The sequence below is a fragment of the Lissotriton vulgaris genome, chromosome 2_1 (assembly GCF_964263255.1).
Source record: "Lissotriton vulgaris chromosome 2_1, aLisVul1.2, whole genome shotgun sequence".
Classification (NCBI taxonomy): domain Eukaryota; kingdom Metazoa; phylum Chordata; class Amphibia; order Caudata; family Salamandridae; genus Lissotriton; species Lissotriton vulgaris.
The window spans coordinates 431,790,694-431,817,432 of record NC_141687.1 but is presented as its reverse complement, the minus strand read 5'-3'; the positions used below and the strand labels follow the sequence as shown (position 1 = coordinate 431,817,432).

The window sequence follows — 26,739 nt, the reverse complement described above, 5'->3', positions numbered from 1 at the left end:
GCACCACCTGAGCACCACCACAGCACAGCGCCATATCAGCATCAGCACAGCACCACCTTCTCATCAGTGCACCACCACCAGTGAAGTACCACCTCAGCACTGGCAGAGCACCACCTCAGCACCAGCAGAGCAACACCGCAGAGCCAATGCAGTACCACCTCAACATCAGCACAGCACCATCTCACCATCAGCACAGCATCACCTCCGCATCTGTGCACCAGCCAGCAGAGCCCCACCACAGCAGCAAAACAGCACCACTTCAGCATCAGTGCAGCACCACATAAGCATCAGCGCTGCATCACCTTAGCACAGTACCAACTCAGCATCTCTCAGCCCCACTTGAGCACCAGCTCACCACCACCTGAGCCTAATTGCAGCACCACCAGCTCAGCATGATTCAACACCAGAGCATCACTCAACTCCACGTCAGTATCACTAAGCATCACCTGAGAATCCCCTCCACATCAGCACGCCACCACCTCAGCATCACTCAGCACCACCTGAGTATCATATAGAATCACCTCTGCACCAGCACCCCACCACCTCAATACCACTTCAGTCTTCCCTCAGAATCTGGCATCTGTTGATTCTCCCCTAGTGTCCGACCACTGCTCATGTTGTAATTCAGGTACTATTTCCCAACCTCTACCCTCGCATTGTTTATGCCATTAGAACAGGCGGGAAGAAGTTGACAGCATTGCAAGGACCAAAAAACTAGAAGACATTTTTTATGTAAATTATTTTTGAATAAGGCCATCCTTTAGTTGCACATAATGTCTTCTTGGTTATACATGCAGTAACAAAAATGCTCATAACACTTTTTTATTATAACTTTTCAACATTCTGCACAGCAGCCGCAGTGCACAACAATATAGCTTGAAGACATTGGCAAAGCCACTAGCTCTGGCTCAACACTTATAAAGTCCCCAAGGAGAGACCTATTGGCTGTGCCAATGCTTGTTTGTAATGTGAGCCCTGTCTTTTGAATGGCTGCGGGAGGTTGCTTGTGCATCCTTGAAGATTGCCAGGTAAGTGCATTTTACTTTATTTATTTTGATTTAGTATTGCGGCTGCTTAGGAGCTGCTTTTCCTTGATGCAGTTCTGTTTTTAACGGGCACTGCGTCTTCCTTCTTGGTGGCGAATGCTGCGTTCCCTGGTTTGAAGGTAGCTGCTCAGGTGCTGCATTTGGTGGAAGTGGTACAAAAGGGGGTGGTGATGGACGGAGCACCTGAACCAATCAAACACTCACACCCAGTCAACAGATCAGGGTTTAATCCATCACCGTTCTTTAGCCCACTCTGCGACCCCAGTTCAGACATGGACATATGCAAATCAGTCTGACCCTGTGCCTCATGGGAACAGTCCAGCCTGAACTGCCAAGCCATGCCTTCCCTGGACCGGAAACAAGCTTCCAAGGACCGGTTTCTGGCATTACAGCCGTCTTCAGCCAGGCTTGCTTGAATCCAGTGGTAAAGTGAGCAAGGGAGTCACGTTTGAGCATACCGTGACAACTTATGGCAAACAAAGCGGTACAAAAGGGGGTGGTGATGGACGGAGCATCTGAACCAATCAAATATTTACACCCAGTCAACAGATCTGGGTTTAATCCATCACTGTTCTTTAGCCCACTCTGCCAGCCCAGTTCAGACATGGCCATATGCAAATCATTCTGACCTGTGCCTCATGGGGACAGTCCAGCCCGAACTGCCAAGCCATGCCTTCCCTGGACCGGAAACAAGATTCCTAGGACTAGTTTCTGGCATTACAGCCGTCTTCAGCCAGGCTTGCCTGAATCCAGTGGCAAAGTGAGCAAGGGACTCACGTCTGAGCCTACCCTGCCAACTTTTGGCAAACAAAGCGGTAGAAAAGGGGGTGGTGATGGACGGAGCATCTGAACCAATCAAACACTCATACCCAGTCACCAGATCTGGGTTTATTCCATCACCGTTCTTTAACTTACTCTGCCACCCCAGTTCAGACATGGCCATATGCAAATCAGTCTGACCCTGTGCCTCATGGGGACAGTCCAGCCCGAACAGCCAAGCCATGCCTTCCCTGGACCGGAAACAAGCTTCCTGGGACCGGTTTCTGACATTACAGCCGTCTTCAGCCAGGCTTACTTGAATCCATTGGCAAAGTGAGCAAGGGACTCACGTCTGAGCATACCCTGCCAACTTATGGTGAACAAAGCGGTACTAAAGGGGTGGTGATGGACGGAGCATCTGAACCAATCAAACACTCACACCCAGTCAACAGATCTGGGTTTAATCCATCACCGTTCTTTAGCCAACTCTGCCACCCCAGTTCAGACATGGCCATATGCAAATCTGTCTGACCCTGTGCCTCATGGGAACAGTCCAGCCCAAACTGCCAAGCCATGCCTTCCCTGGACCGGAAACAAGCTTCCTAGGACCGGTTTCTGGCATTACAGCCGTCTTCAGCCTGGCTTGCTTGAATCCAGTGGCAAAGTGAGCAAGCGAATCACGTCTGAGCATAGAATGCCAACTTATGGCAAACAAAGCAGTACAAAAGGGGGTGGTGATGGACGGAGCATCTGAACCAATCAAACACTCACACCCAGTCAACAGGTCTGGGTTTAATCCATCACCGTTCTTTAGCCAACTATGCGACCCCAGTTCGGACATGGACATATGCAAATCAGTCTGACCCTGTGCCTCATGGTAACAGTCCAGCCCGAACTGCCAAGCCATTCGTTCCCTGGACCGGAACCAAGCTTCCTAGGACCGGTTTCTGGCATTACAGCCGTCTTCAGCCAGGCTTGCTTGAATCCAGTGGCAAAGTGAGCAAGGGACTCACGTCTGAGCATACCCTGCCAACTTTTGGCAAACAAAGCGGTAGAAAAGGGGGTGGTGATGGACGGAGCATCTGAACCAATCAAACACTCATACCCAGTCAACAGATCTGGGTTTAATCCATCACCGTTCTTTAGCTTACTCTGCCACCCCAGTTCATACATGGCCATATGCAAATCAGTCTGACCCTGTGCCTCACGGGAACAGTCCAGCCCGAACTGCCAAGCCATGCCTTCCCTGGACTGGAAACAAGCTTCCTAGGACCGGTTTCTGGCATTTCAATCGTCTTCAGCCAGGCTTGCTTGAATCCAGTGGCAAAGTGAATAAGGGACTCACGTCTGAGCATACCCTGCCAACTTATGGTGAACAAAGCGGTACTAAAGGGGTGGTAATGGACGGAGCATCTGAACCAATCAAACACTCACACCCAGTCAACAGATCTGGGTTTAATCCATCACCGTTCTTTAGCCAACTCTGCCACCCCAGTTCAGACATGGCCATATGCAAATTAGTCTGACCCTGTGCCTCATGGGAACAGTCCAGCCCGAACTGCCAAGCCATGCCTTCCCTGGACCGGAAACAAGCTTCCTAGGACCGGTTTCTGGCATTACAGCCGTCTTCAGCCTGGCTTGCTTGAATCCAGTGGCAAAGTGAGCAAGCGAATCACGTCTGAGCATAGAATGCCAACTTATGGCAAACAAAGCAGTACAAAAGGGGGTGGTGATGGACGGAGCATCTGAACCAATCAAACACTCACACCCAGTCAACAGGTCTGGGTTTAATCCATCACCGTTCTTTAGTCCACTCTGCCACCCCAGTTCAGACATGGCTATATGCAAATCAGTCTGACCCTGTGCCTCATGGTAACAGTCCAGCCCGAACCTCCAAGCCATGCCTTCCCTGGAAAGGAACCAAGCTTCCTAGGACTAGTTTCTGGCATTACAGCCGTCTTCAGCCAGGCTTGCTTGAATCCAGTGGTAAAGTGAGCAAGGGACTCACATCTGAGCATACCCTGCCAACTTATGGCGAACAAAGCGGTAAAAAAGGGGGCGGTGATGGACGGAGCATTTGAACCAATCAAACACTCACACCCAGTCAACAGATCTGGGTTTAATCCATCACCGTTCTTTAGTCCACTCTGTCACCCCAGTTCAGACATGGCCATATGCAAATCAGTCTGACCCTGTGCCTCATGGGAACAGTCCAGCCCGAACTGCCAAGCCATGCCTTCCCTGGACCGGAAAAAAGCTTCCTAGGACCGGTTTCTGGCATTACAGCCATCTTCAGCCAGGCTTGGTTGAATCCAGTGGCAAAGTGAGCAAGGGACTCACATCTGAGCATACCCTGCCAACTTATGGCGAACAAAGCGGTACAAAGGGGGTGACTGATTTGCATATGGCCATGTCTGAACTGGGGTGGCAGAGTGGGCTAAAGAACGGTGTTGGATTAAACCCAGATCTGTTGACTGGGTGTGAGTGTTTGATTGGTTCAGATGCTCCGTCCATCACCACCCCCTTTTGTACCGCATTTGGTGGAAGCGGCAGCTCGTGCGCTGCTCCTTTTTTTTCACTTCCGGCTACTCAGGCACTGCATTTGCTCTTAGTGCAGCTGCTTACGTGCCACTCTCTTTTCAGAGCAGCTGCTTGGGCACTGCACTCGTCGTGCAATAGAAGAGCACACCCACAAGCCTGTTGTGGCAGGAAAAGGACACTTTATTTCGACAGGCTTATAGCTGCACAGCGTTTCAATATATACAGCGTACAACAATAGATTCATTAATGTATAATCTAATTGATACCCCCAACTTATGCAAGATCCCACAATTAAACACCCCATACCACAACAGGTCATTCATTCTGCCTTTTCACCGATCCTTCACATTAACCACTCTCTCTCTGCCCAAACCATCCTCACCTAAATTGCTCCTCTTCGCCTTGTCCATATCCTCCAAGCTCCTCTTCACTTCCCTTCCCGTGGGTCTGTCCCCCACACTCCCCAAGGGATGAATGAGTCCGCACCTTAATCTCCACCCACCATATTATCGCCACCCAGGAAAATCTATGTAGTGTTTTCCTGCCCCACCCCTAAGAAACACGGACTCACAGCAAAGCATTACACCAAGGTAGCTCATCACACCTCCATCAACAATTCTCCAAATTCCATCAAAATACATACCCAAATGTAATCACATGCAACTGACCAAAACCTTATCTAGTCCTTCATCAGTGATTTAGCCAACACCATAAAACGCTTTAATTAGCAACATACCCCCTCTGCTCCGTCAATATTTTTTCTGTTTTCTTTTGAAGCACGAACTGAGGCCATACAAAGGTTGACTTCTGATCATATCCATCTGAGGAACTGCAATCAAGCTGTCTTCTGCGGCAGCAGTTGCATTAGCTCATTCACCCTAGATTAATCTTTGGTAATAATTATGAAAAAACCCTGTTGGAGGACCACTAAACCCAAAAACATACAGAAACTTTCCCACCACAAGAGCATCCTCATGCCCCACTAGAATATTTCATGTCGACTGATAGGTGGGCCTAGTATTCTTCCATACCACTGTTAATCAGTCAATAGCAAAGCCCAGTTTCCAGGAACACCAGAATCCTAACAGATAAAAGTCTCTGCCCCAGAACACAATCAACTGGATGATTACCACAACACCATTCTCCACAAAATGCAAGCACAGCCAAACTCCCAGAAATAGGGTATGCAAAAGAAACTCCCATGGATATGCAGATTGCCCTCCCATCCCAGCATCCTGACAAACATAAACAGCACCTGAGCATGTCCAAAACAAAACGTGCTTGTGACATTCGGGTTTGTACCTACAAACATACTCGAGACAAAATCCCCTGGTGAAACCCCAACACTGAGGGAAGACTCTGGCTCATACCCCCAGCAACACCCCCAGACGATGTGGACTCATACAGGAAAGGCGATATGATATGGGCAAGCCGCTTGCTGCATGAGTAGTAGACATCCGTTGAAGTCAGAGGGATAGGATAGATACGCTAGCGCTTCGGTCGCTTTGCTGTTGCTGAACTAAAGGGATCTTCAGGAATATCACAGCACGATATTTTATTCGTAGCCTATTTTAAATTATTTTGCTTATTAAAAATCACTATTGCCTTTTTAAAAGCTCCGCATACCCGCACTTAAAAGAAATAATACACGCCGCTGTCTAGAGCGGGATCTGTCGCTTGTCTGTGTGTTCCAGTGCCATCTTGGGTGAGGAGTTGCCACTCGAGGGCACCATCTTGGGGAGCGCACTAGTGGCTGGGGCCGACACGCTTCCTGCATATATTATCTTGGGCAATGCAAGCGCGCCAGAGGCACGCCCGTCTGTGCCCATCCGCGCCTCGGGCATGCCTATTGCCAGCTATACTGCCCGTTTGGGTAGCGGAGGACATCGCTATGTGTACACGAGGAATCAGCTAATGGAAATAGGTAAGAAGGTAGACCCCGACACTACCAATCAGTACCCTGTTAAGAAAGAGGCAAGTGAGGTTAGGAATACTAGGCTGAGTTGTGGGCTGATTAACTGCAGGTCGCTGGTTAAACACCTCACACAAATTTCTATATTGATTGAAGACATGAACTTGGATGCACTATTTTTAACTGAAACCTGGATTCCAGCAGAGTCTGCGCTGGAAATAGGACTTGCCTGCCCAAAGGGGTTTAATATTCTACATAACCCAAGGCCAAAGGGCAGAGGAGGAGGGGTTGGAGTGATTTATAGAGAAGAACTAAATTTCGCCCTGATAAAGGTGGATTAGATTATTGGGTTAGAGCTCATGTGATTCTGGTTGCAGGAACTCAAAGGTAGCCAACTCACGGGCCTGGTTTGCTATAAACCCCCAGGTAGTGCCAATCAGTATCAAGATGTTCTAGATACCATCACTAATCTCTCCCTTGAGCACTCCAGAATGATCATTCTTGGTGACTTTAACTTGTGGGAGAATGCCTCTCTGGGTATCAATTTGAGAGAAGTGACGCATACCTGTGCTAACTTGAGCCTTCAACTGCTAGTCAACCTCCCGACCCATCGAGGAGGTCACATACTTGACCTGCTTTTCGCCAATGGCATGGACACGGAGGTATTGAGTGTTGTACCTCAAAACCGGACAGACCATCATCTAGTTTCATTTCAAATCTCTCTCTCAGAACAGATGAGACAAGCCAAGATACCAGTGGCCTATCGGGTCGGAAGGGAATGGGCGAAGCTGGGTAGGTTAGGTGCCACATTAACTCCACCTACAGAAAACCTGTTCTGTGCCTCCGCCTCAGTTGAGGCGAACTACAACACCTATCAGAACTATATCGTGGATGCTTTGGATCAAGTAATCCCGATAAAAAAAATCAGAATAAGAAATAAAATCTCAGCACCATGGTATAATGACGAATTGAGACAACTACACCTACTGTGCGAAAAGGCGGAAAGGAAATGGAGGAAGGGTTATTCGGAGGGGCACAGGCTAGAGCTTGGGGCAGCACAGATTGTGTATAAGCAACGGATTCTACACTGTAGGGCCCATTTCTATGCCAACTCTATCTCACATGCCTCTAATGGAAGCAGAGAACTTTTTAGGATAGTCAGAGACCTATCAGCTCCAACATGTCTGAGCAATAAAGTGGTGGCCTCCCAGGAACTAAGCGATGAAATTGCCTCGCATTTCCTGGATAAAGTGGGGAAGATTGTTAGCTCACTCGGGGTGCTTAATACCGACACCCAGATCCCCATCTCACAAAAGATGGAGGGAGCCCCGAGCCAGTTATACACCCTTGATAGTTTTCAGGCTCTCTCTGACTTCGCCTTTAACTGTGTGGCGCAAAGTATATCCTCAGGATCTCCCTCTGACCCTTTGCTACAGAAAATATGGAAAACCTATGGCCACGCGACTCTCCCCTGACTTAGACAGATATGCAACTAGTCTCTGGAAGAAGGCACCGTCCCGGGAGAATGGAAGCAGGCGGTGGTGACACCACTGATTAAAAAACCCTCCTTGGACCCAACAAACCCGGTCAATTTCAGCCCAATTTCTCTGATCCCTTTTCCTATTAAAATCTTGGAAAGGGCTGTAAGCAGGTCCTTGTCCAACTTTTTTGAGGAACACCAGCTGTTGGACAAGGATCAGTTTGGGTTCCGGCCGGGGCAAGGGACGGAGTCCGCTCTCTCGACTATGATAAACAACTTACGAATGCGGGCCGACAATGGGAATGGCGCAATATTGGTTCTTCTCAATATGTCGGCCACGTTCGATACGGTAAGCCACCCAATCCTCTTAGAAAGACTGGAAAGGATGGGGGTTAGGGGTAGGGCCTTGCAATTGCTACGTTCTTATCTGATAGGAAGAGAACAGGCAGTCCCCATGGCACCATTTACCTCCTGCAAGACATCTGTCACTCATGGGGTGCCCCGGGGATCTGCCATCAGCCCTATTCTCTTTAATGCTTACTTGCAGCCACTATTTCCTATTATTAAATCGTTCGGGGTTGACTTGGTCAACTATGCAGACAATAAGCAGCTGACTTTCTCCTTGGAAGGAGAACAGGCTCTTTCTTTGGAGCACTTTCAAGAGTGTATGCGCCAGACTGCAGATTGGCTGCGGAGGAACTCTTTGCAGTTCAATGGCGGAAAAACTGAGGTGCTCTACTGCTCTCATGCAAGGACATCCAGATATTTTCCATTGGAGTTTAGAATCACTCCGGAGGAGGATCCACTGATTCCGGCCAATACGGTGTGGAATCTGGGGGTCCTAATAGACAAGACCCTCCAGATGGAGTCACAGGCAACTAAGACAGCTAATGTTTGCTTTGGCTTGTTATGCCTGCTACGTTGAATTCTCCCCATCCTACCACAAGATTTGTGGTCTTTGGTAGTGATCAGCACAGTATTGAGCAGACTGGACTATTGTAACTCCCTGAAACTTAGGAGCCCCCCAGTACATCTTTCAAGGGCTGCAAAGAGTCCAGTCTGCAGCGGCAAAACTAGTGCTGAGTCTGCGACGCGACTCGTCCTCCACTTCCGCATTGAGACAGCTTCACTGGCTACCAATAAGGGAAAGGGATCTTTTCAAGTCACTTTGCCAGGTGTTTAGAGCCTCACATGAGATGGGCCCAATTCCACTACAGGAAAGATTCTCCTGGTACCTTCCTCAGAGACAGCTCCGGTCCTCCGGTACCGGTTTCCTGACAGTCACAAAATATAAACGCTCTCGGATGAGGGGGGGTGGGTTTCAGCGTGGTAGGGGCACAGTTATGGAACAAGCTGCCACAAATGATCAGACAGAGTGCTTCACTAACCGAATTCAGGAAAAGCCTGAAAACGTGGCTATTTCTGAAACTCTGATCCACGCTCCATCCTTCTGTTCACCATCTACCTGACCAAGTGTTTGATATCTGAAGCACCAGGATACCCGTAGGGTGGCAGAGGCGATATACAACCATATATACAATACAATACAATACAACTCCTCATCCACGTCACCCCATAGCTTGTCTGTATTAATTCTTAGTCTAGCTCTGAACCCCTCATTGTACCAAAACCAAGCAAAAAACAACAAAGTGCATTTATGCTTTGTGAATAATATCCATGTACTTGAAAAGTGCAAACACCCTCTCCCTATGCTTCTCGTAGTATATGCTTACGTAAATAAGAAACACAGACATCCAATTATTTACGTTGATAGGCACCCTAGTTCTGCATTTCAACTCTCACTCCTCCTCTTTTTACCCTTCCTTAGGCTGAATGTCATGATGCAGTGGTTTAAAAACATTAATAGACTCATGCTTCCAGAACTTGTTGTGTGCAGGCGCAGCCCGTGCAGGTCGGAAGTCGACTTCCCCCATGCTGCTGCACCTCTCTTACCTGTACGAGTCATGCCTTGTTGTGTGTTTGTTGCTATAAATGAGACCCCAGTGGCATCGCAAGCCCCCTATATGGCAACTTAGTATTTAACTGTTCAGAACTACCCCTACCTTCCTCTTGCACCTCCTTGGCTCCTTCTGATTTGGGTCTCTCCTCCCATTGTATTTCTTTAGCACACAATAAAGGTTACACCCGTTTGGACCTATGATCCACATACACCCATCTCCCCGCTTGATGAACTCTGAACCGCTTTTGTAACCCCTCAGGAATCACCCCAACCCCCACTGAAGCAAAGGAAGACAGTTCCTCTGTGCCCCACTGCACATACATCCCTTCTGTTCCCCATGCACCCGTACATCGTTGTAGTCTGTGATCTCCCACTGTACAGCTGCCACCCGAGCAACTCCCTTTTAAGCGGTGTTGGGTCTTGGTTGTACTTCTCAAGGGACTTGACATCTGAAAAGCACCAACTGCCTCACTCCTTCCAGTTAAGTGCCCCACAGCCCTTCCCCCAAAGGTTACCCCCCAGTCGCGACATTGTGTTCCCCTCATGCAAACCACCCACCTCAAGCTCATCACTGTCCCCACTATAATCGAAAACCAAAGGATCCTCCTTCAACTTCTCAGACATACCACTCACACCCAGACGTACTCCATATCTTACATATCCGTTGTAACTAGTCAGTGCCACGCCCCAGCATATAATCAAATCAGGTGTTTGTTAAGCGCAACTACTCACCCGTAAGGGTCTCAAGGCGCTGGGGGGGGGGGGGGTGGTTTCACAGGGTCCAGTCCATCATGAAGGGGGTCTGTCGAAGAGCCAGGTTTCGAGGTTTCTCGCAAAGATGGGGAGCGATGTTGTCTGTCGAAGGTGCAGCGGAAGGTCGTTCCAGGCTCTTGCCGTGCGGAAGGAGAAGGAGCGGCCCCCAATCTGGTCTTTTCGGTGCGGGGGACCACGGCGTAGGAAAGCTGGGCTGTTCATAGGTCCTTTGGGGTGTGAGGAATTTGAGTCGGCTGTTCAGGTATGCTGGTCCGGTGTCGTGGAGGGCTTTGTGAGTGTGGGTTAGCATCTTGAAGGTGACTCTAGCTTCAATGAGGAGGCAGTGGACTGTGCTTAGGTGCTGGGAGATGTGGAAGTGACTTGGCAGGTTGAGGACTAGTCTTTCAGCAGCATTTTGAATGTTCTGTAGCTTGCATGTGAGGTTTTTGTTTATTCCGGCATAGAGGGCATTGCCTTAGTTGAGCCTGCTGGTGACCAGGGCGTGAGTGACAGTCTTTCTGTGTTCGAGGGGGATCCATTTGAAGGTCTTACGTGTGGAAGCAGGAGGACGAGACGGAGTTGATCTGGCGGTCAATTTTGAGCTCTGAGTCCAGAATGATTCCCAGGTTGTGTGCCTGGTCCATGGGGGTGGGCATGCTTCCGAGGGCGGGGGCCATCAGGTGTTGTTCCAGATGTCTGGGTTTGGGCCCATGATGAGTACTTCCGTTTTGTTGGTGTTTAGTTGTGGGCAGCTGTTTGTTATCCATTTAACGACGGCTTCCATGCCTTCTCGAAAGTTGTATCTGGCAGTGTTGGGTTCGTTGGATAGGAAGAGGATGAGTTGGGTGTCATCTGCATTTCACACAATGTTCAGTCCGTAGGTTCTGACGATGCGGGCGAGTGCAGCCATGTAGATGTTTAAGAGCATAGGGCTGAGGGAGGACCCCTGGGGGAATACGTAGGTGGTAGGTCTAGGGTCTGAGAGGAAAGGGGGGGGGTCTGACCCACTGCGTTCTCCCGGAGAGGAAGGAGCGGATCCAGTCGAGGGCCTTGTCTTGGAACCCTGCGTCGTAGAGTCTGCTTATTAGGGTGAGGTGAGAGACTATGTCAAAATCCGCTGAAGGGTTCGGGAAGGATGAGGGCTGCTGTTTCTCCTTTGTACAGTAAGGTACGGATGTCGTCTGGAGGTCGGTTTCCGTACAGTGTTTTTTTCTGAATCCGGATTGGGAGGAGTCGAGGATGTTGTAAGGTAGAGAAAATTATTATGGCTCCCTCAGCTGAAACCTCGGCCAAGTAGCTGCTCGATCGCAGCATTTCACTGCCACGAAGTGGAACTACATACTCCAAGATTTCCTGCTATGGTTTAGTTCAGAGATCATGAACACTTCGATGGCTGCTTCACAGTGCTTTTTTTCGGTAGGATCCCTGTTCCTCTTGTCAAGAGTTGTCTAAGTTCCCTCAACTGTTGGGTGGTGGGAACTTAACTTAGAGTTTTTCTTTTGCTATGGTGAGACTATAAAGGAATGATTGGAAGAGACTTTGTGTTGGCATACCCCAATTGGTGATGAATGGGGTGAGCAAAGGAAGAAGAGGAAGTAATGAAGATTACCAATAAGTTATCTGACCATTATAAAGCACAGGGCCCAAGTTCTATTTAGCTTGATGTACATTGTGGCTAACACAAAGTAAAACATAAAAAGGGAGTTTATGTGTAAAACAAAAATGGAAGCACTCCTGGAGTAACATTGTAACTACGGTAGCTCATTTTAATTGATCAAAAGCTACTAAAACACCATTAGGTTAGTGGTCATTGGGGCAATTCGAATATGCATGAAACTTAATGATTTACTTAAATTGATATATTTTTTATGAGATACATTTTTAATGCACAATTAGAAAATCGCACAGTTGTAGAGTTCTGAATGTTCCCTAAAGACTGCCATAAAAAGCAGCATATTTATTTTGAAAAATGGTGTAAAAGTTTTTGGGACTTATTTTTCTGTTTGCACATACACCTGTAAATAGACTCTTTTATAATGTTCAGATTGGGTAAATGGACAAACATAGTTAGAAAGAAAAAAGAATTATGGTCCAATAAACTAAATAGTGTATAGCTAGATTAGATCCACCAGTTTCACATATTGACTATTTCACATTTATATTAGCAAAGGGATAAAAATGCCATTAGATTTTAATTTTCGGGATGTCCACAACGAAAAGACACCCTACCTAAAAACAACAAGCATTTTCGAGAGTTGAAGCTATTTGCATTGTAAATGACCATGGGCTAGATGTAGGTAAAATAGATTTACCGATTTTAAATTACAGAATCTTACCGATTCGGTAATTAAAAATCGGTAAATCTATGGGGTCGACATGTAGGTATTCCAGATGCGCTGGAATACCGAATCGAATGATTTCGGTATTTACCGATTCGGTTAATACCGAATCGGTAAAGCCCATTCATTCCTATGGGCTTTGGAGCCCATAGGAATGAATGGGCATTACCGATTCGGTATTTACCAAATCGGTAAATACCGAATTTCACAAGGGTGCAGGGGGTGTCACTTTGACACCCTCTGGCACCCCAAAACAGGCTCGGGTGCCATGTGGCAGGCATACATGCCCTAAGGGCAGGTCTGCCTGTCACATGGCATAGGTGTGGATGCACACATGTGCATGCACACCGGAATCGGTATTTTACCATCAAATTGGATTTGATGGTAAAATAGCGATTTGGTAAGGCTCCTGGGACTCTGAAGAGTCCCACCTACATATGGGTGGCTCAGAATTGGTAAATTTACCGATTTTTTATTTTACTGAATCGGTAAAATTACCGAATCGGTACTTTTACCGATTTGGTAAAATAAAGCCCCCTACATGCCAATCACCTATTTACCGATCGATAACGGCCGAAAATACCGATTTTCTGCCGTTACCGACCGACCTACATCGGGCCCCATACCTTTTATTTATCTTTTGTTATGATAATTAACACATAAATAAAAGGCATTGCCATTTACAATGCCAATAGCTCAAACTTTTTTAAATGCAAGACATAGGACGCCATTCTCCTAGGCTGCTTGGGAAGTAAAAGATTGCATGGCGTGCTGAATGTTTCAGGAAAGCATGTAGTGCCTGCAGTAGGATAAATTAATTAAAGATAATAGTGCTTACAGACTAAATAAGACATACTGTGTTACAAATTAAGACAAGACAGTACTAAGGAGGGACTAACAAGCCTATTAACAAATCAGAAGCCAGCCTTTACAAAGGCCAATTACAAAAGCCAATAAAAAATATGGGCAGAGAGTGGACGGAGCTTCAAGTCCATACTCGTATAAAAGCATGCCTCGCAGAACAGTGCATTTGCTGCCCAGACTCGTCCTAAAAACACTCTGAATCAATAAATACAAAAGTGAAAGTAAATGAATAAATGAACACACAAACAAATGTAAAAAAATAACGAACGGATGAAAGAACAAAGGCGCAAATGTATATATGAGGGCACAAGGTAGTCTCTTACGGTGCTTCCTGGCTTGTAATAGTGGAGAAATCCTGATATTCATTAAAAAGGTTTGTCGTTGGCTTCTTTCCAAAAGGGAGGTAGTCACTTTTAGTGCAGCTGCTCACAAACGCACGTGCAAAACTGTGGTGTTTAACTACTTGGAAGCTCATCTTTCTGGGCATAATGTAAACTTTCACAGGGATATAACATTCAAATTTGCTACTGAGGAAGTTTGAGGTTTCACTGTGGACTCATGCTTATGTTAAGCAAAGTTGTCAGATGGTGACTCAGGCTAGGATTTGGAGCAGTGTGACTGCTGGAGAATCTTTATAGTCTATTGAATTCCAGGCCACATTGGGTAACAGAAGTTTTGTTCTATTGGTTTGGCGAGGTGTATAGATGGGTCTAGTGCTTTCTTTTACTCCTTGTCCATGTTAGCTTCTCTAATGGTAAAACAAATGACCAAACAACTTATATGGTTTACGGAAATTTACAGCAGAATCATCGCAGTTACTTGTTATTGCTTCAGAGGGCATTGTAACACCAGCAAGGCTGCTCAGGAAAATATGCTCTGTCCATGAATACAAACCGGCTGTATAGGGCTAAAAGATTTACCACATTCCCATATATCCTATACCCCTAGTTGAGGTATTTACTGGGTGCAATACCTCCTAATCCAAATTCCAATTCACTTACAGAATCAGTATTGCATGGCTAAACACCCACAAGGTTCCAAAGGCGAGACCCATTGGCTATGCCAATCATCATCAAATTTATTAAACTGTGCGATTACTTAAAATCTTTACAGTATAAAACACAAGGAACATCAATCCCCCACTCCCCCCCCCCCCCGGCGCACCCATTACCCAGTAAAAACCATATATACAACTTTAAGATAAAATACTTTTTGTCCAATGGAAGTTCTGTTAAAAGAAGAAAGGGTTTTGTTGTTCCTTAACTTCGCTCCTTCTAGAGTCTAGGGAAAGTGTGGAAATTCGGGAAGAACGATCTCACTGCACTGCACAGTGGATTAGTTCTTCATTGGACCCTTGTCAAACCCTGAATTAATTTCTCGGTCCAATAGTTCAGTTACTATGCGAGAACTCCCTAGGTAAACTGTACGCTGACATCATTAGGACACCGGATGGCGCCCCTTGCGCAGTGTCGAGACCCCTAGGATCTTTGGCCTTTTGATGGAGGTCGAGTGCCATTTTAACTTGATAGGTGAACTTGCCGACCCTCGCCAAAAGACTGGTTGTAGTTTCTGAGAAGCACCAGTCCGAGGTTCATGTTCTATGGCTTATATTTCGTAAGGCCGGGCGCAGCAAACGATGACGGTCGCTGACCAATTTTGTGCAGCAACACAGCAGGTGTAGCCAAGACTCTCTGCGGTAGTTGCATAATCGGCAGGCGATGGCACCGTCCATTCGTGCTCATTTTGGATTAAAGTCCGCGATCATGAGGGCCAAGAGGCGCAGATACAGGATTTTCTTTCTCGCATGGGTTGTTAGTGAGTCTTGCAGGTATTGTTGGGGTTTGCCAGGAATATAGGACTTATCCAGGACCAGAGTTAATGGATTGTGCCATAGTGATAAAAGGTCAAGCTCGAACGAGATGGTCTGGACTTGACGCTTTACGGCTTGGGCCCAGGCAGAGTATGGAATTTCACTTACAGAATCAGTATTTAAAGCACCAACCAACTGCTGTTTTGCCTTTTGTCTCAGCCTTCTCACCAGGTTTCTTTCGTCAGCTTGGACCTCCTGAAATTTGTCAGTGGAAAACAGGAGTCTTGTTTTAATTATCATACCACTCAGAACTCTGATCCCTGTGTAAGCATTCTGCAGACACTCTTGAGGATTGTGGCGGTGCTCGGTCACTTTGAAGTAGTTGCAATGTATAAACGGGTCTATCACCCTTTAATGTATGGAGCTCTAAGTAATATATAATATCAAAACCAGTAAGGCAGACATGTGCAATATGAACTTAACTTCATAGGGAAAACTTGGATCAGAACCAGCAAATAACCTTCCAATTTTCTGAATATCTCTCTTGCCTGATGAAGCGAGCAATCTGTGATGCAACTAATGCTCCAAATCCTACTATCAATTTCTCCTGCAGATCATCTTCTTCGAGGACCGTAACTTTGGTGGACGCTGCTATGAGTGCAGCTCTGACTGTTCTGACCTGCACTCCTACTTCAGCCGCTGTAACTCCATCAGAGTACAAAACGGGTGCTGGATGCTCTATGAGCACCCCAACTACAAGGGGCATCAATACCACTTAAGAAAGGGCGAGTACCCCGATTACCAGCGGTGGAATGGCTACAATGACTCCATCAGGTCTACTCGGATGATTCCACAAGTAAGCTTAGATTTTATGACATTATATGATTTACAATGTTACGATTGTGTTTGCCATCAATACCAAGTAATTATTTTCTTATGCATTAATATTTGCACAAATGCCATTAGGAGATTCTATTTTGAGCAGACATTTTAAGTTGTTATCGTCTACATTTTTTTTTGAAAGACAGAATACTACTTTCTTAGGTACCCCATCACAAAATTCAGAGTGAAAACATTTTTGCACTGGTTCCTGTATTTGGTTTTAATGTGGCCTCATAGCTCTTCCATGCCCAAATGTCTTCAGCGGGTGTTAAAAACCGCACCTAACCTGTGTATGCAATAAAATTAGAATTTCAGCAAAGAATAACCTGGCTGCAAACATGCCAGTGCACATTGAGAGAATGTGTCAAGGGCTTCTTACAAAGGGGCAATTCACGTAATAAAATTGTGCACACAAACAATGCATTTGGGGTTGAACCTGCCGCACGCAGTTGTTTCAAGCAGTTGTATGCTCTTTCGTAAAGAGTATTTGACATCATGTCATTCACACAGTGCACACAATGACCCTGTCTAAAATACCATACCAGAATAATGAGAAATGTGCTTCTCCCCAATTCTGGCAGGAAACTTGTGTCCGATAATCATTAGCTACTTACTGCATCACATTTCAAATGAAATTCTTGGATTTTTCTGCTGAACTTTGGAGATCATTGTAAAATGTGAAATAGAATATGCATAGATTTGAACCAAAATAACAGTGGTCTTGTTTTGTGTGCAGCCTACCAAACTAAAATCTATGTCCACCGTGTCCGTGCAGTTGCAGATGATTAGAAGCGGCTGTATTTTTTTACTTTTTTCAAATGTATGGAAAGTGTAATAAAGTACAAAAATGAATATACAAATTATATTTGTGTTTATATATTCGTATATATGTTTTATATACATACATATGTATATATGATCTATATATACAGATACAGATATTCACTGAAAAAAATAAATATTATAGAGAAGTTATAGTTAGGCTCACATTTCACTCATACAAGACCATTGAAATTCGATGCTTAGAATTACCTGAGCTTACTATAACTTGCACCCCTACAATGCACTGCTTATGACCTCACATATTGTCTCACATTTCCCCTCATTAATTCCCATTGGGTTTGTGAACAAGAAAACAGCCCAAACTGCTGGACGGAATTACACCAAATTTTGCGGAAAGCTAGCTCTTGGTCCAGTAAACATGCTTTACATAAATATATATATATATATGTGTGTTTCAGAGTGCCAGAAGCCACTCTGTAGTTATATAGTTATAGTTAGGATTCCAAATTGCTTGCATTTTTGACGGGTAATAACTTTGCAAATGGTGAAGAATCTCCATAAAACTTTGCAGACTTATTTATTTTTTCTACATTAGCTGAGGATGTAATGTTTTGTGCCGATTAGTTAAGGGGGTGCAAAGAAAAATGGAGTGGGGCATAACACAGTTTTCCATCAATGAATTTCCCATTGACTATTTACACAGATGTAGCAGCAGAATGGCTGACAGGATTTTCATTGAATGTGTCAGTAATATAGACTATGACATGGAAAGGATCCTTTTTGATAGATCATGAAAATTGGTTCTGTAGTTTTGCTATAATAAGGGACACAAACTAAGTGATATATTGGGCCGCTATACACCACAGTCATTTAGAGGTATGCCACAGTACATGGTGATGACAAAACACAATATTCTTGGATGATTACTGTCCTTAAAAAGTTAAAAGTCAGCCGTATTGTTTGTGTGTGTTCTGTGTTTTGTATTCAAATATACATTAGTACGATTTTGGCATATCTAGAAAGACATTAGTGACTTTAGCAAACTGCGTACAGGTAAGAGAAATTCAATCAATCAATTGATCAATCAAGTTTTTCTGCAAACAAAACTGCTTTTTTTAACAATAGCCTTAGCTAAAAGGTGTTAGGCGTGAGCAATTAGTCCACCAACTTCCTAATCCTTAATAAGCCATGGTGGTAAACTCTACTCCGTTCGCTGAGTTTGCAGAGTTTTTCGTACTTAGTGCTCTGCTGACTTCCGAAAAACTCCATTCCACATAGCAGAGTTTATTCCTCGCTCACGCTCGCCAAAGGCAAGTTCAACACTAGACCACTTCTCAGCTACATTTCTCAATGCAGGATGGTCGCTACAGATCGCATTGAGAAACCTTCCATTTGTGGTGAGGAAGCTGTTGCTCAAGTAGAACTTCTACTCAAGTAGCAGAAAGAAGCAGCACCCTCTTGCAATTGGCGTGATGCCGTTTGTACTGATTTTACAGCACGGGGCAAACACCTGACGCTAACAATCAGTGCCAACAGCATGAGATAACGCACTCTGCCTCTCGGGGTACTCTGCAAACCCTGCCCAGGCCTAATCCTAATATGGTTAACCAAGATTTTACACCGCGGAACCAAGGTATAGTACTAAACATGCAAGAAACATGTGCCTTGTATGGGGATAATTTGGCCATGGTTCTAACATGTACACAATATAAAAGGGGTCTTAATAGCCGAGTGCTCAATTCTTAGTAGCCTTATGCAAAAAAAACAATAGTATCAAAAGAGTAACTTGACGATGATTAGGGAGAGATCTAATAAACACATTTCCTGGTGCTATCCGCATTGATGTATTTACGAATCTCAACTTGCAAAGGTGTACTGTCTGATTCTTGACTTTATATAAATCTCCTATGCTGTGGTACTGTTCTATTGATTGATGCGTGTTGGAGCCATACGAATGCACCACTCCCACGCTGAAACATAGATCTACTTTTCTCCATTTGATACACCCAAGATAATCTACTGTCAATCTTTGTTCCCAGACATTCAAAGCTCTACACCTATTTACATGTCTAGTACCTATGCAGACGTTACTTGTAAAAGACCTTTAAGTATTCAAGGCCATTTATTTAGTTTTTGAGGTGTTGATTTCCCGGCGCTTGTAATCACAATAGTCTTTAAACTTAGCTAGAAGGTTTTGTAACCCCATGAGCGTTCTAGAAATGAGAAAAATAGAATCTGCAAATCATAATGCAGGTATGAGGGAATCATTTAATTTGGGAGGGGGTCTGAATACAGCCTATTAGGTCTTTAAAAACATTGTTAGTAAAGAGGGAGAAAAGAGTGGGGCAAGAACCTTGTCTCACACTTCTTAATGCAGAAATGTGCCCAGCAAGTTCACCTTGTTTGCCCAATGCACTTGAGCATAGTTAGACCTCATGCAACCTAATAATACCTGATAGTAGAGGGGAATGCAGACCCATTGACCTAAGAATTTTTCCAATGTTATTGCAAACTATTGGATGATTACTCACTTTTCCTTCTCCACCGAGAGGCAGGCCTTTGGCCCCATTAATTAAAATGTATACTTGCCGCTGTGAATTTGGAGTAATAGGTAATTGCACAGCTATTCAAACCGAGGAAAAACATTTTGTAGAAAGATATTGTTTTTTCCTTCCACGACCCCACATTTTATTTGTCATAATGAGCTGGTCATAGTACGTATGACTGATAGACTCAATTACTGCCCGGCCCTGCTTTGGTTGTACATATGGAAAACAAAGGCAACTGACCTCACAAGGGACATAATCAGTAACTTCTTAGCATGTGACAAGTTATATACAATTGTGCCAAGAGAAGCACTTCACTAGCTACATCTGGAAGATTGGTAGAATTTTTTCATTTTAGAGACAACACCGTAAAATTGTTGCTATCCTTCCCTTTAGGTTTTCAGCATACGTTAAAGTTGTACCCTTACAAATGTAATGATCACTCTAGTAAATCTATGCTACATTTTCTTTTTTTGTGGTTACTATATCAGATTTACTAAGCAATAACTGGTTTTCCTATTAAAACCCAGAAATCATAGACAGTGCATATCAAAGTTTAATGGAGCTACCAGATGTTGAAACCTGTTTTTGTGTTAGTTCATTCTTGCATGCTGCGGTTCGGTCGAGGAGCATAATGTATTCTAACTAATTAGGCTCTTTTATAATGGTTTATAGCATTTTTATGTTGGATATCTTTTACTTTGAAGCTGTTATTTGCAACCTGATCTTATGATTAAACTAATTTGTACTGATCATTTTTTAATAAGATATTTTATTTTGTGTTTGTACTTTTATGGCTATTCTGGTGGCCAAATAAAGTTTGTGAAATTAAATGAAATGAGTTGTCCGATGTATATGTCCTGGGTCCAGATCAAAAGCTGACCGAAGGTCGACAAATGCAATATAAACATGATCCTTAAGACCGGTGACACATTTCCAGTATATGAGTACAAAACTAAACAATTGGTATAATGCACCTACTTTAGCTCCAAAGTCTGTCTGAATAGGGGATAAGGTGTTTTTATCTGATATCCACTGTTCAAGTTTATTCAAAAACTGTTTGGCAAAGATCTGCTGGAGATTAACAACTAAACTTATCAGTCTATAGTTCCCTGGCAGTGCCTTGTCTCCTTTTTTTGTATGTAGGCACAATGGAGCCATGTGCAAAATTTGGGGATCTCCGTTCCATTAATTATAGCATTTGATAATACATTTATGTAGGGGGGCCATAAGGGCGGATCATGGTGAAAGAGATCCCCCGAAATGTTATCAGGTCCCAGTGCTTTCCTGGTTTTACTCTGTCTAACCTCTTGGATGCTCATGACGAGCTGAGCTCATCATGAGCCACGGCGCTCCGGTGCTCATGACGAGCTCAGCTTGTCATGGCCAGTGGAATGCTCAGGTGCGGGGAGAATTCCCCCGCTGTGCTGAGCGTTCCACGGGAGGCAATACAGTGTGACGAGCTGAGCTCGTGATGAGCACAGGAGCGCCATAGCTTATGACGAGCTGAGCTCGTCATGAGCATGGGGGCACTGTGCGCGCCCCTCCCACCCAGCACAGCGGAGGATTAACCCCCGCAGCGAAGGGGCAAACGGAACCATAGTATCAGCCATGAATAAAATGGGTTGTTTTGGGAGTAGAGGTACAAGGTACATAAGAGGGATTGGAATCTGTTGCAAGGGATGCATCCAATACAGGTACAGAGGAACAGAGACTCTTAAGAAACCCATACAGTAGGTTTTATCGAATAATCAAGGGACGGCTACCCTGTCTGCTACCAAGTGAAATTATATGCCAGAAGGATATCACATATTAAGCCCTCTAAGCATTCAAGTGGTCCATCCAGACAACATCATCCCATTCCCTTTAACTTTTGTTAAGTGTATATCTATAATCGGATCTAGCTTTCTTGATCACAGGTGGAATGCAGGATTTAATCGAATGAATGAGGAAAGATTTAGATTTGGGGCATTTCATGAATACCATGGATTGCGCCTCCTGCTAGTAAGCTAAAGAAATAGTCGACCTTGAATGAACAGCTTCAAAAGATTTCTTAATTGAACAAATAGTTGTTGATGTATAGTAATGTGGTATCCGACTAAAGACCTCCACCAGGATACAGTACGATAGTTTGATAACTTGAAGTTTATTCCACAGAGAAGATCCCATCCATCACATCACAAAGTTGAAGGTAACTGACTTAAAATGTCAAAGACTTAACATTCTTCCCTCAGCCCACCTATGACATCCCTCATAACATACTCAGTGTTCCACAGTGTTCTCAGATAGCCAAACTCAGGTGTCACAAGTAGTTATAGGAATGCCCTAATTCGGGAGATTTGCATATGGGGCAAGTGTCAGATAGGAAAGATTATACCTCTTTCTTTAAATTCCATGGTTAGCGAACACCTTTGGCCATTTAAGTGAACTATAAATATTACTGAAAGTATTGAGGTTCTATTTAAAACTGTAAAACAAGGGTATATGAAATAATTCATACCAAAATAAACATTATAAGTTGACATTTTTTTTTTTTTATCAATTCAATAAAAAGCAAAGGTTGATGAGAAGTTATAGTTAGGAAAACGTAATTACTTATTTGTATAAAAACAATTAAAACTAAACAAACTTTAGAAATTTGAAAGTTATAGTTATAACTTAAAGTTATAATTTGCGCCTCACCCAAAATGTAGTATGACTCGCACACCTCCATAGAGAGAGTTTGAACTTGCTGCACAGACTAAATGAACTAGAACTCACCCTTCTACCATGCATAGCTCATATCCTTTCATATTATATCACTTATGCAACGTTAATTTATAGCATAAATGGCAACATTCATGACATCGCAAATGACATAATTTCTGAAAACAATGTGTATGCTAGAAGTCTGCGTTATATTTCATTAAGTCTGCATAGCGAGTTGACAACACTGTTGTCAATTATATCTTCCAAAGTCCAGAGCTATATGTAAAAAGTATTTTCTTGTTCTATTTTTTTACACAGTATCAGGGTTTATTCAAGATCAGGCTTTACGAGAGAGACAACTTTGGGGGTCAGATGATGGACTTCACAGATGACTGTCCAAATGTTTACGACCGGTTCAACTTCAATGACATCCACTCCTGCAATGTGCAAGACGGGCACTGGATTTTCTATGATGAGCCCAATTACAGAGGACGTCAATACTACCTGAGACCTGGGGAGTACAGGAGATACAGCGATTGGGGAGCCATGAGCCCCAGGGTTGGTTCCTTCAGAAAAGTAGATTATATCTAAACTGCTAAAAACCTCTGTTGTAATTTCATTATGAAAGGTTAAATAAAATATTTTAATAAAAAAGTGGTCTCTTTTTATGTGTTTCAATAAGTGTTGGTATTTATGATATTTGAAAATATATATTTAGATGTAATCTTCTATCAGACAGTGGTTAGAGAATTTGCACACGGGGGCATCATTTATCCCCACTTAAGCAGCTTCAGCGTGGGGTGGGGGGAATGAGGTGACAGAGTCGTTAGGTAATTCAGTGTAACGTTAAACATTTAAGTTCTTATATCTGGAGTCTTCAACTTGATTTCTAGACTCTGCTCTCCAAGAATCTATAAAACCAATCTCTTGCAGTCAAAGAAGGAAGGAATATAGGGTGGAGAGATGGGCAGTAGGTTGGAGAGGGGATGGATGGATCCTGAGGTGGGTAGATGGAGTGATGAATAGAGGCATGGAAGCTCAGAACTTGGTATATATTTCCAAGGTGGGGTTCATTGTTCCATATTTGAGAGAGAGAGAGAGTGTGTCAGTGTGCACACTCGCAAGCCCACTCACCGAGGACAAAATGAACATAGACATATACTATGGAACAGTATACTTAAAATATCTGAACACGCTCCTATAGTGCACGAGTTTGAAGTCACAACATATTTTCTCCTCTGAGGTTTAAAGGTAGTAAGCATGCTTGCACTGTGCAACAATTCTTTACTATCAATGCAATGGCCTTTGTCCGCAAATTCTCACTCCCCTTGTCAAAATCAGTGGCTTACAAAAAGGGACATTGCCAATCACAATAAAGAATGAAACGGGTAATACATTTTGTTACGTCTACAGAAAAACAGAACATCTTGAGCTTGCACTTCTAGTGTCAATGTGACCAAGTGCATAAGTGCTTGGTATGTGGACTGTGTGTGGACATTGAGGTACAAAGAAGCTAACATGGGGAAGACAAAATAACAACTTGAGCACCAGAACGTTTAACTATTGTTTCTGATCCATCGTTCTCTCGATTCATCTGAAGCTGAAGTTTACACTTAAAAGGGATCAGACATTAATGGGATTCAAAAATATACTATAATTATTTTTATGTTAACTTAATTTAGAAGGGAAAATGAAATGTTCTCCACTGTACTACAGTGACAGATGGAACGAGATTGGACGCAAAGTCTGGTTGCACTTTTCCTTAATTACGAAGCAGCAACATGTGTTTGCATAGTAGATTAGAATGCTCATTCTGACTGGGCAGTTTGTGATGTGGCTACTAAAATATATGTTCCGAAAGCCTTACTAGAATACAGTGTATTTAATTCAATGTTGACATGGGAAAGGGTGAGGCGTCTTTTTGTTAGACATTTCTTATTCTAATCTTCTTGAAAATCTTCTTCGAATGGCAGTATATACTACAGCAATCACTACAAAACGTAAGTAAAACGAAATTTGAGAGTACGTTTATCAGAATCGTCGGCTGCATTTAGAGTTCGGTGAAAGTGGGACATTCCTCTAAAAAGTGGCGGAAGTGCTGTGTACACTCTTAAGAAGGTATTGATGTCTGTGCGTTCAAAATAGGGTTAGTGAAACATCACCTGCTTTGAGAAAGTAGAGAAGATTTTTCAATACAGACGTTTTCTATTCGATAAGTGGTAGAGCCCATCTAATGAATCAAAAACATGCTTGAAAAATAGATCAGATCCAAGAATCAACTTTTCTGTTTAGAATGGATACCATGTGAATGTATCATGCCTTGCTAAGGGTATTAAACATGGTGAACCATTTCTATCTCTTCTTCCTTTCAGATCCGTGTTTGACCTGGCACTTTCAGTATTTAACTTACTTTGCTGAACCCGTTTTTATGGCTGAAGTACACTTTACGTCTGCTAATCAATTATAACATGTTTTTGCTCTCCTTTCCAAACATGTTAAAATTGGGATTCACTTGATTAATCCATTTAATTTAAGTATAAGTACACAGTAGATGGTACTACATGTAGCTAGGGCCTATAACCTATATGATACAAGTGGGCTGTAGAAGTCATTTTGTCACCCATTAAAGTAGCACTGTCAAACATGTTCTTGGCATATCACTGCAGACTGTGGTTTAGTTTTAAAAGTGCCATCCTGACCCAGCAAAACAAACCTTTTGTCTGGCACAAACTTTATTTTTTTCAGTTCAAATATCTTTATTGTTATTTAAAAGAAGTAATACATTTATTATTATACAATGCAATACAACATAGCATTATGAAATATACGATAAATTACGATTGAAGAGTTATAGAAATACAGACAGAAAATCCTATCAAGAATTAATGAGCTGTGCTAAAAAGGAGTATAAACATATTTTTATTTAAGCAAAGGAAATCCAATATATAACTAAAAGATGACCTATATATAAGTTATAAATTGATTTAAATGATATTACATATCCTGGTATCAGGAATAAATAAAGACAACAGCATAACCATGTCAAGATCATTCAGTAGTCGTATTGCTTGATAAGTAAAAACACATAATAAAAGAAAGCAGAGAGAAAAAAGAAAAGACGGAAAAGAGGAAAGAGAAGAAGAAAAAGAGGAAAGGGAGAGGAGAGAGGAACAGTGGAAAAAGGAGGGGGCAACTGCTTCAATACAGTACACATCCTAAAAAGTAGAGTCAAAAGGATACTGAGCAACCAATCCCTGAGAAGATAGGCTCAAATATTTAACCAATGACCTCCAGATGTTACTAGAAATGGACGGAGTATAATACTTCACTTCAACAAAAGTATGAGCCCCACGAAGGTATGATACCCAAGCCCACCAAGTATGATACGATAAAAGATGAAAAAATTTCCACTCATATAGTATACCTTTAACAGCAATGGATATAAGTAGATCCAATTACTGCAAATCCATATTATCAAGGGGTAAAGGAATAGATGTAGCCCATAAGTAAAGAAAGCTTAAACAAAATGTTAAAGATTAGTGATAGGTGTTCTGTATTAATCCCCAAAAGGATTGCAATAAAGTACACTCAAAAAACATTTGTTGATGAGTGCCAGGAACCAAATTACAATTCCAGCAAAGATCACTATCTCTAAGATTTAATTTATGCAAGTGAGCAGGGGTCAAATGGAGGAGATTTAGTGCAAAAAATGAAGATTGAATAAGAGAAGGAACAATCATATTACGCAAAGATGACTTTCCAATCATTTGCCAAGTCTGGTGTGAGATATGATTAAGAATATCATTGTCAAAGTGATGAGACCATTTATCCTGTGTGACTATAGGCTGTGAAGGAGAAGGAGCAGATAAAAACGTATATATTCTAGAAGCGATATGACCTGAACGAGACCACATAGAAAGAAACAAAACAGTAACCGACTCCGAAGAAAGGGGAATCTTAGAAAGGGCAACCTTCAATTTCAGAAAGGAATAAAAATCCATATTACTAAGGTTATAGTCTCTAGCCAAAGCCGAGAAGTAAAGAGGGTTATGATTAGAGTCTTAAACATCTTTTGCCAACCTAATAACTGTAGTAGGCAATGAAGAAATCGAATCAGGCTCAATATCAAAAATAAATTTAGGATTGTTCCATAAGGAGGACCACCTAGATTGATGAATTGGTTTAGAGACATTTTTATCCATATATTTTAGTGCACTAACCCTATCCAGAATAATACCAGTGGGAATGAACAAGTACAAATTTAGAAGCAGTGATAAAAGAAGATGTAGAGAGAAGAGTACATAATTCTCGTGCAATAAAAATCCACGGGGGAGTATGTTGAGAATCTGACAGGAACCAAAGAGCACCTTGAGAAG

General features: G+C 43.2%; 1 protein-coding gene across 1 annotated transcript in view; it reads left to right on the top strand.

The window, feature by feature from the left end:
• LOC147730528 (gamma-crystallin-1-like) overlaps window positions 1–23,003 on the top strand; it is a 35,012-nt gene extending 12,009 nt beyond the window's left edge. The window contains exons 2-3 of the mRNA XM_086958570.1: window positions 16,078–16,320; window positions 22,682–23,003. Of these exons, the coding sequence (XP_086814696.1) occupies window positions 16,078–16,320; window positions 22,682–22,954 (516 nt within the window). The 3' untranslated portion in view covers window positions 22,955–23,003. The remainder of the gene's footprint in view (window positions 1–16,077; window positions 16,321–22,681) is intronic.
• The last annotated feature ends 3,736 nt before the right edge of the window (window positions 23,004–26,739 follow it).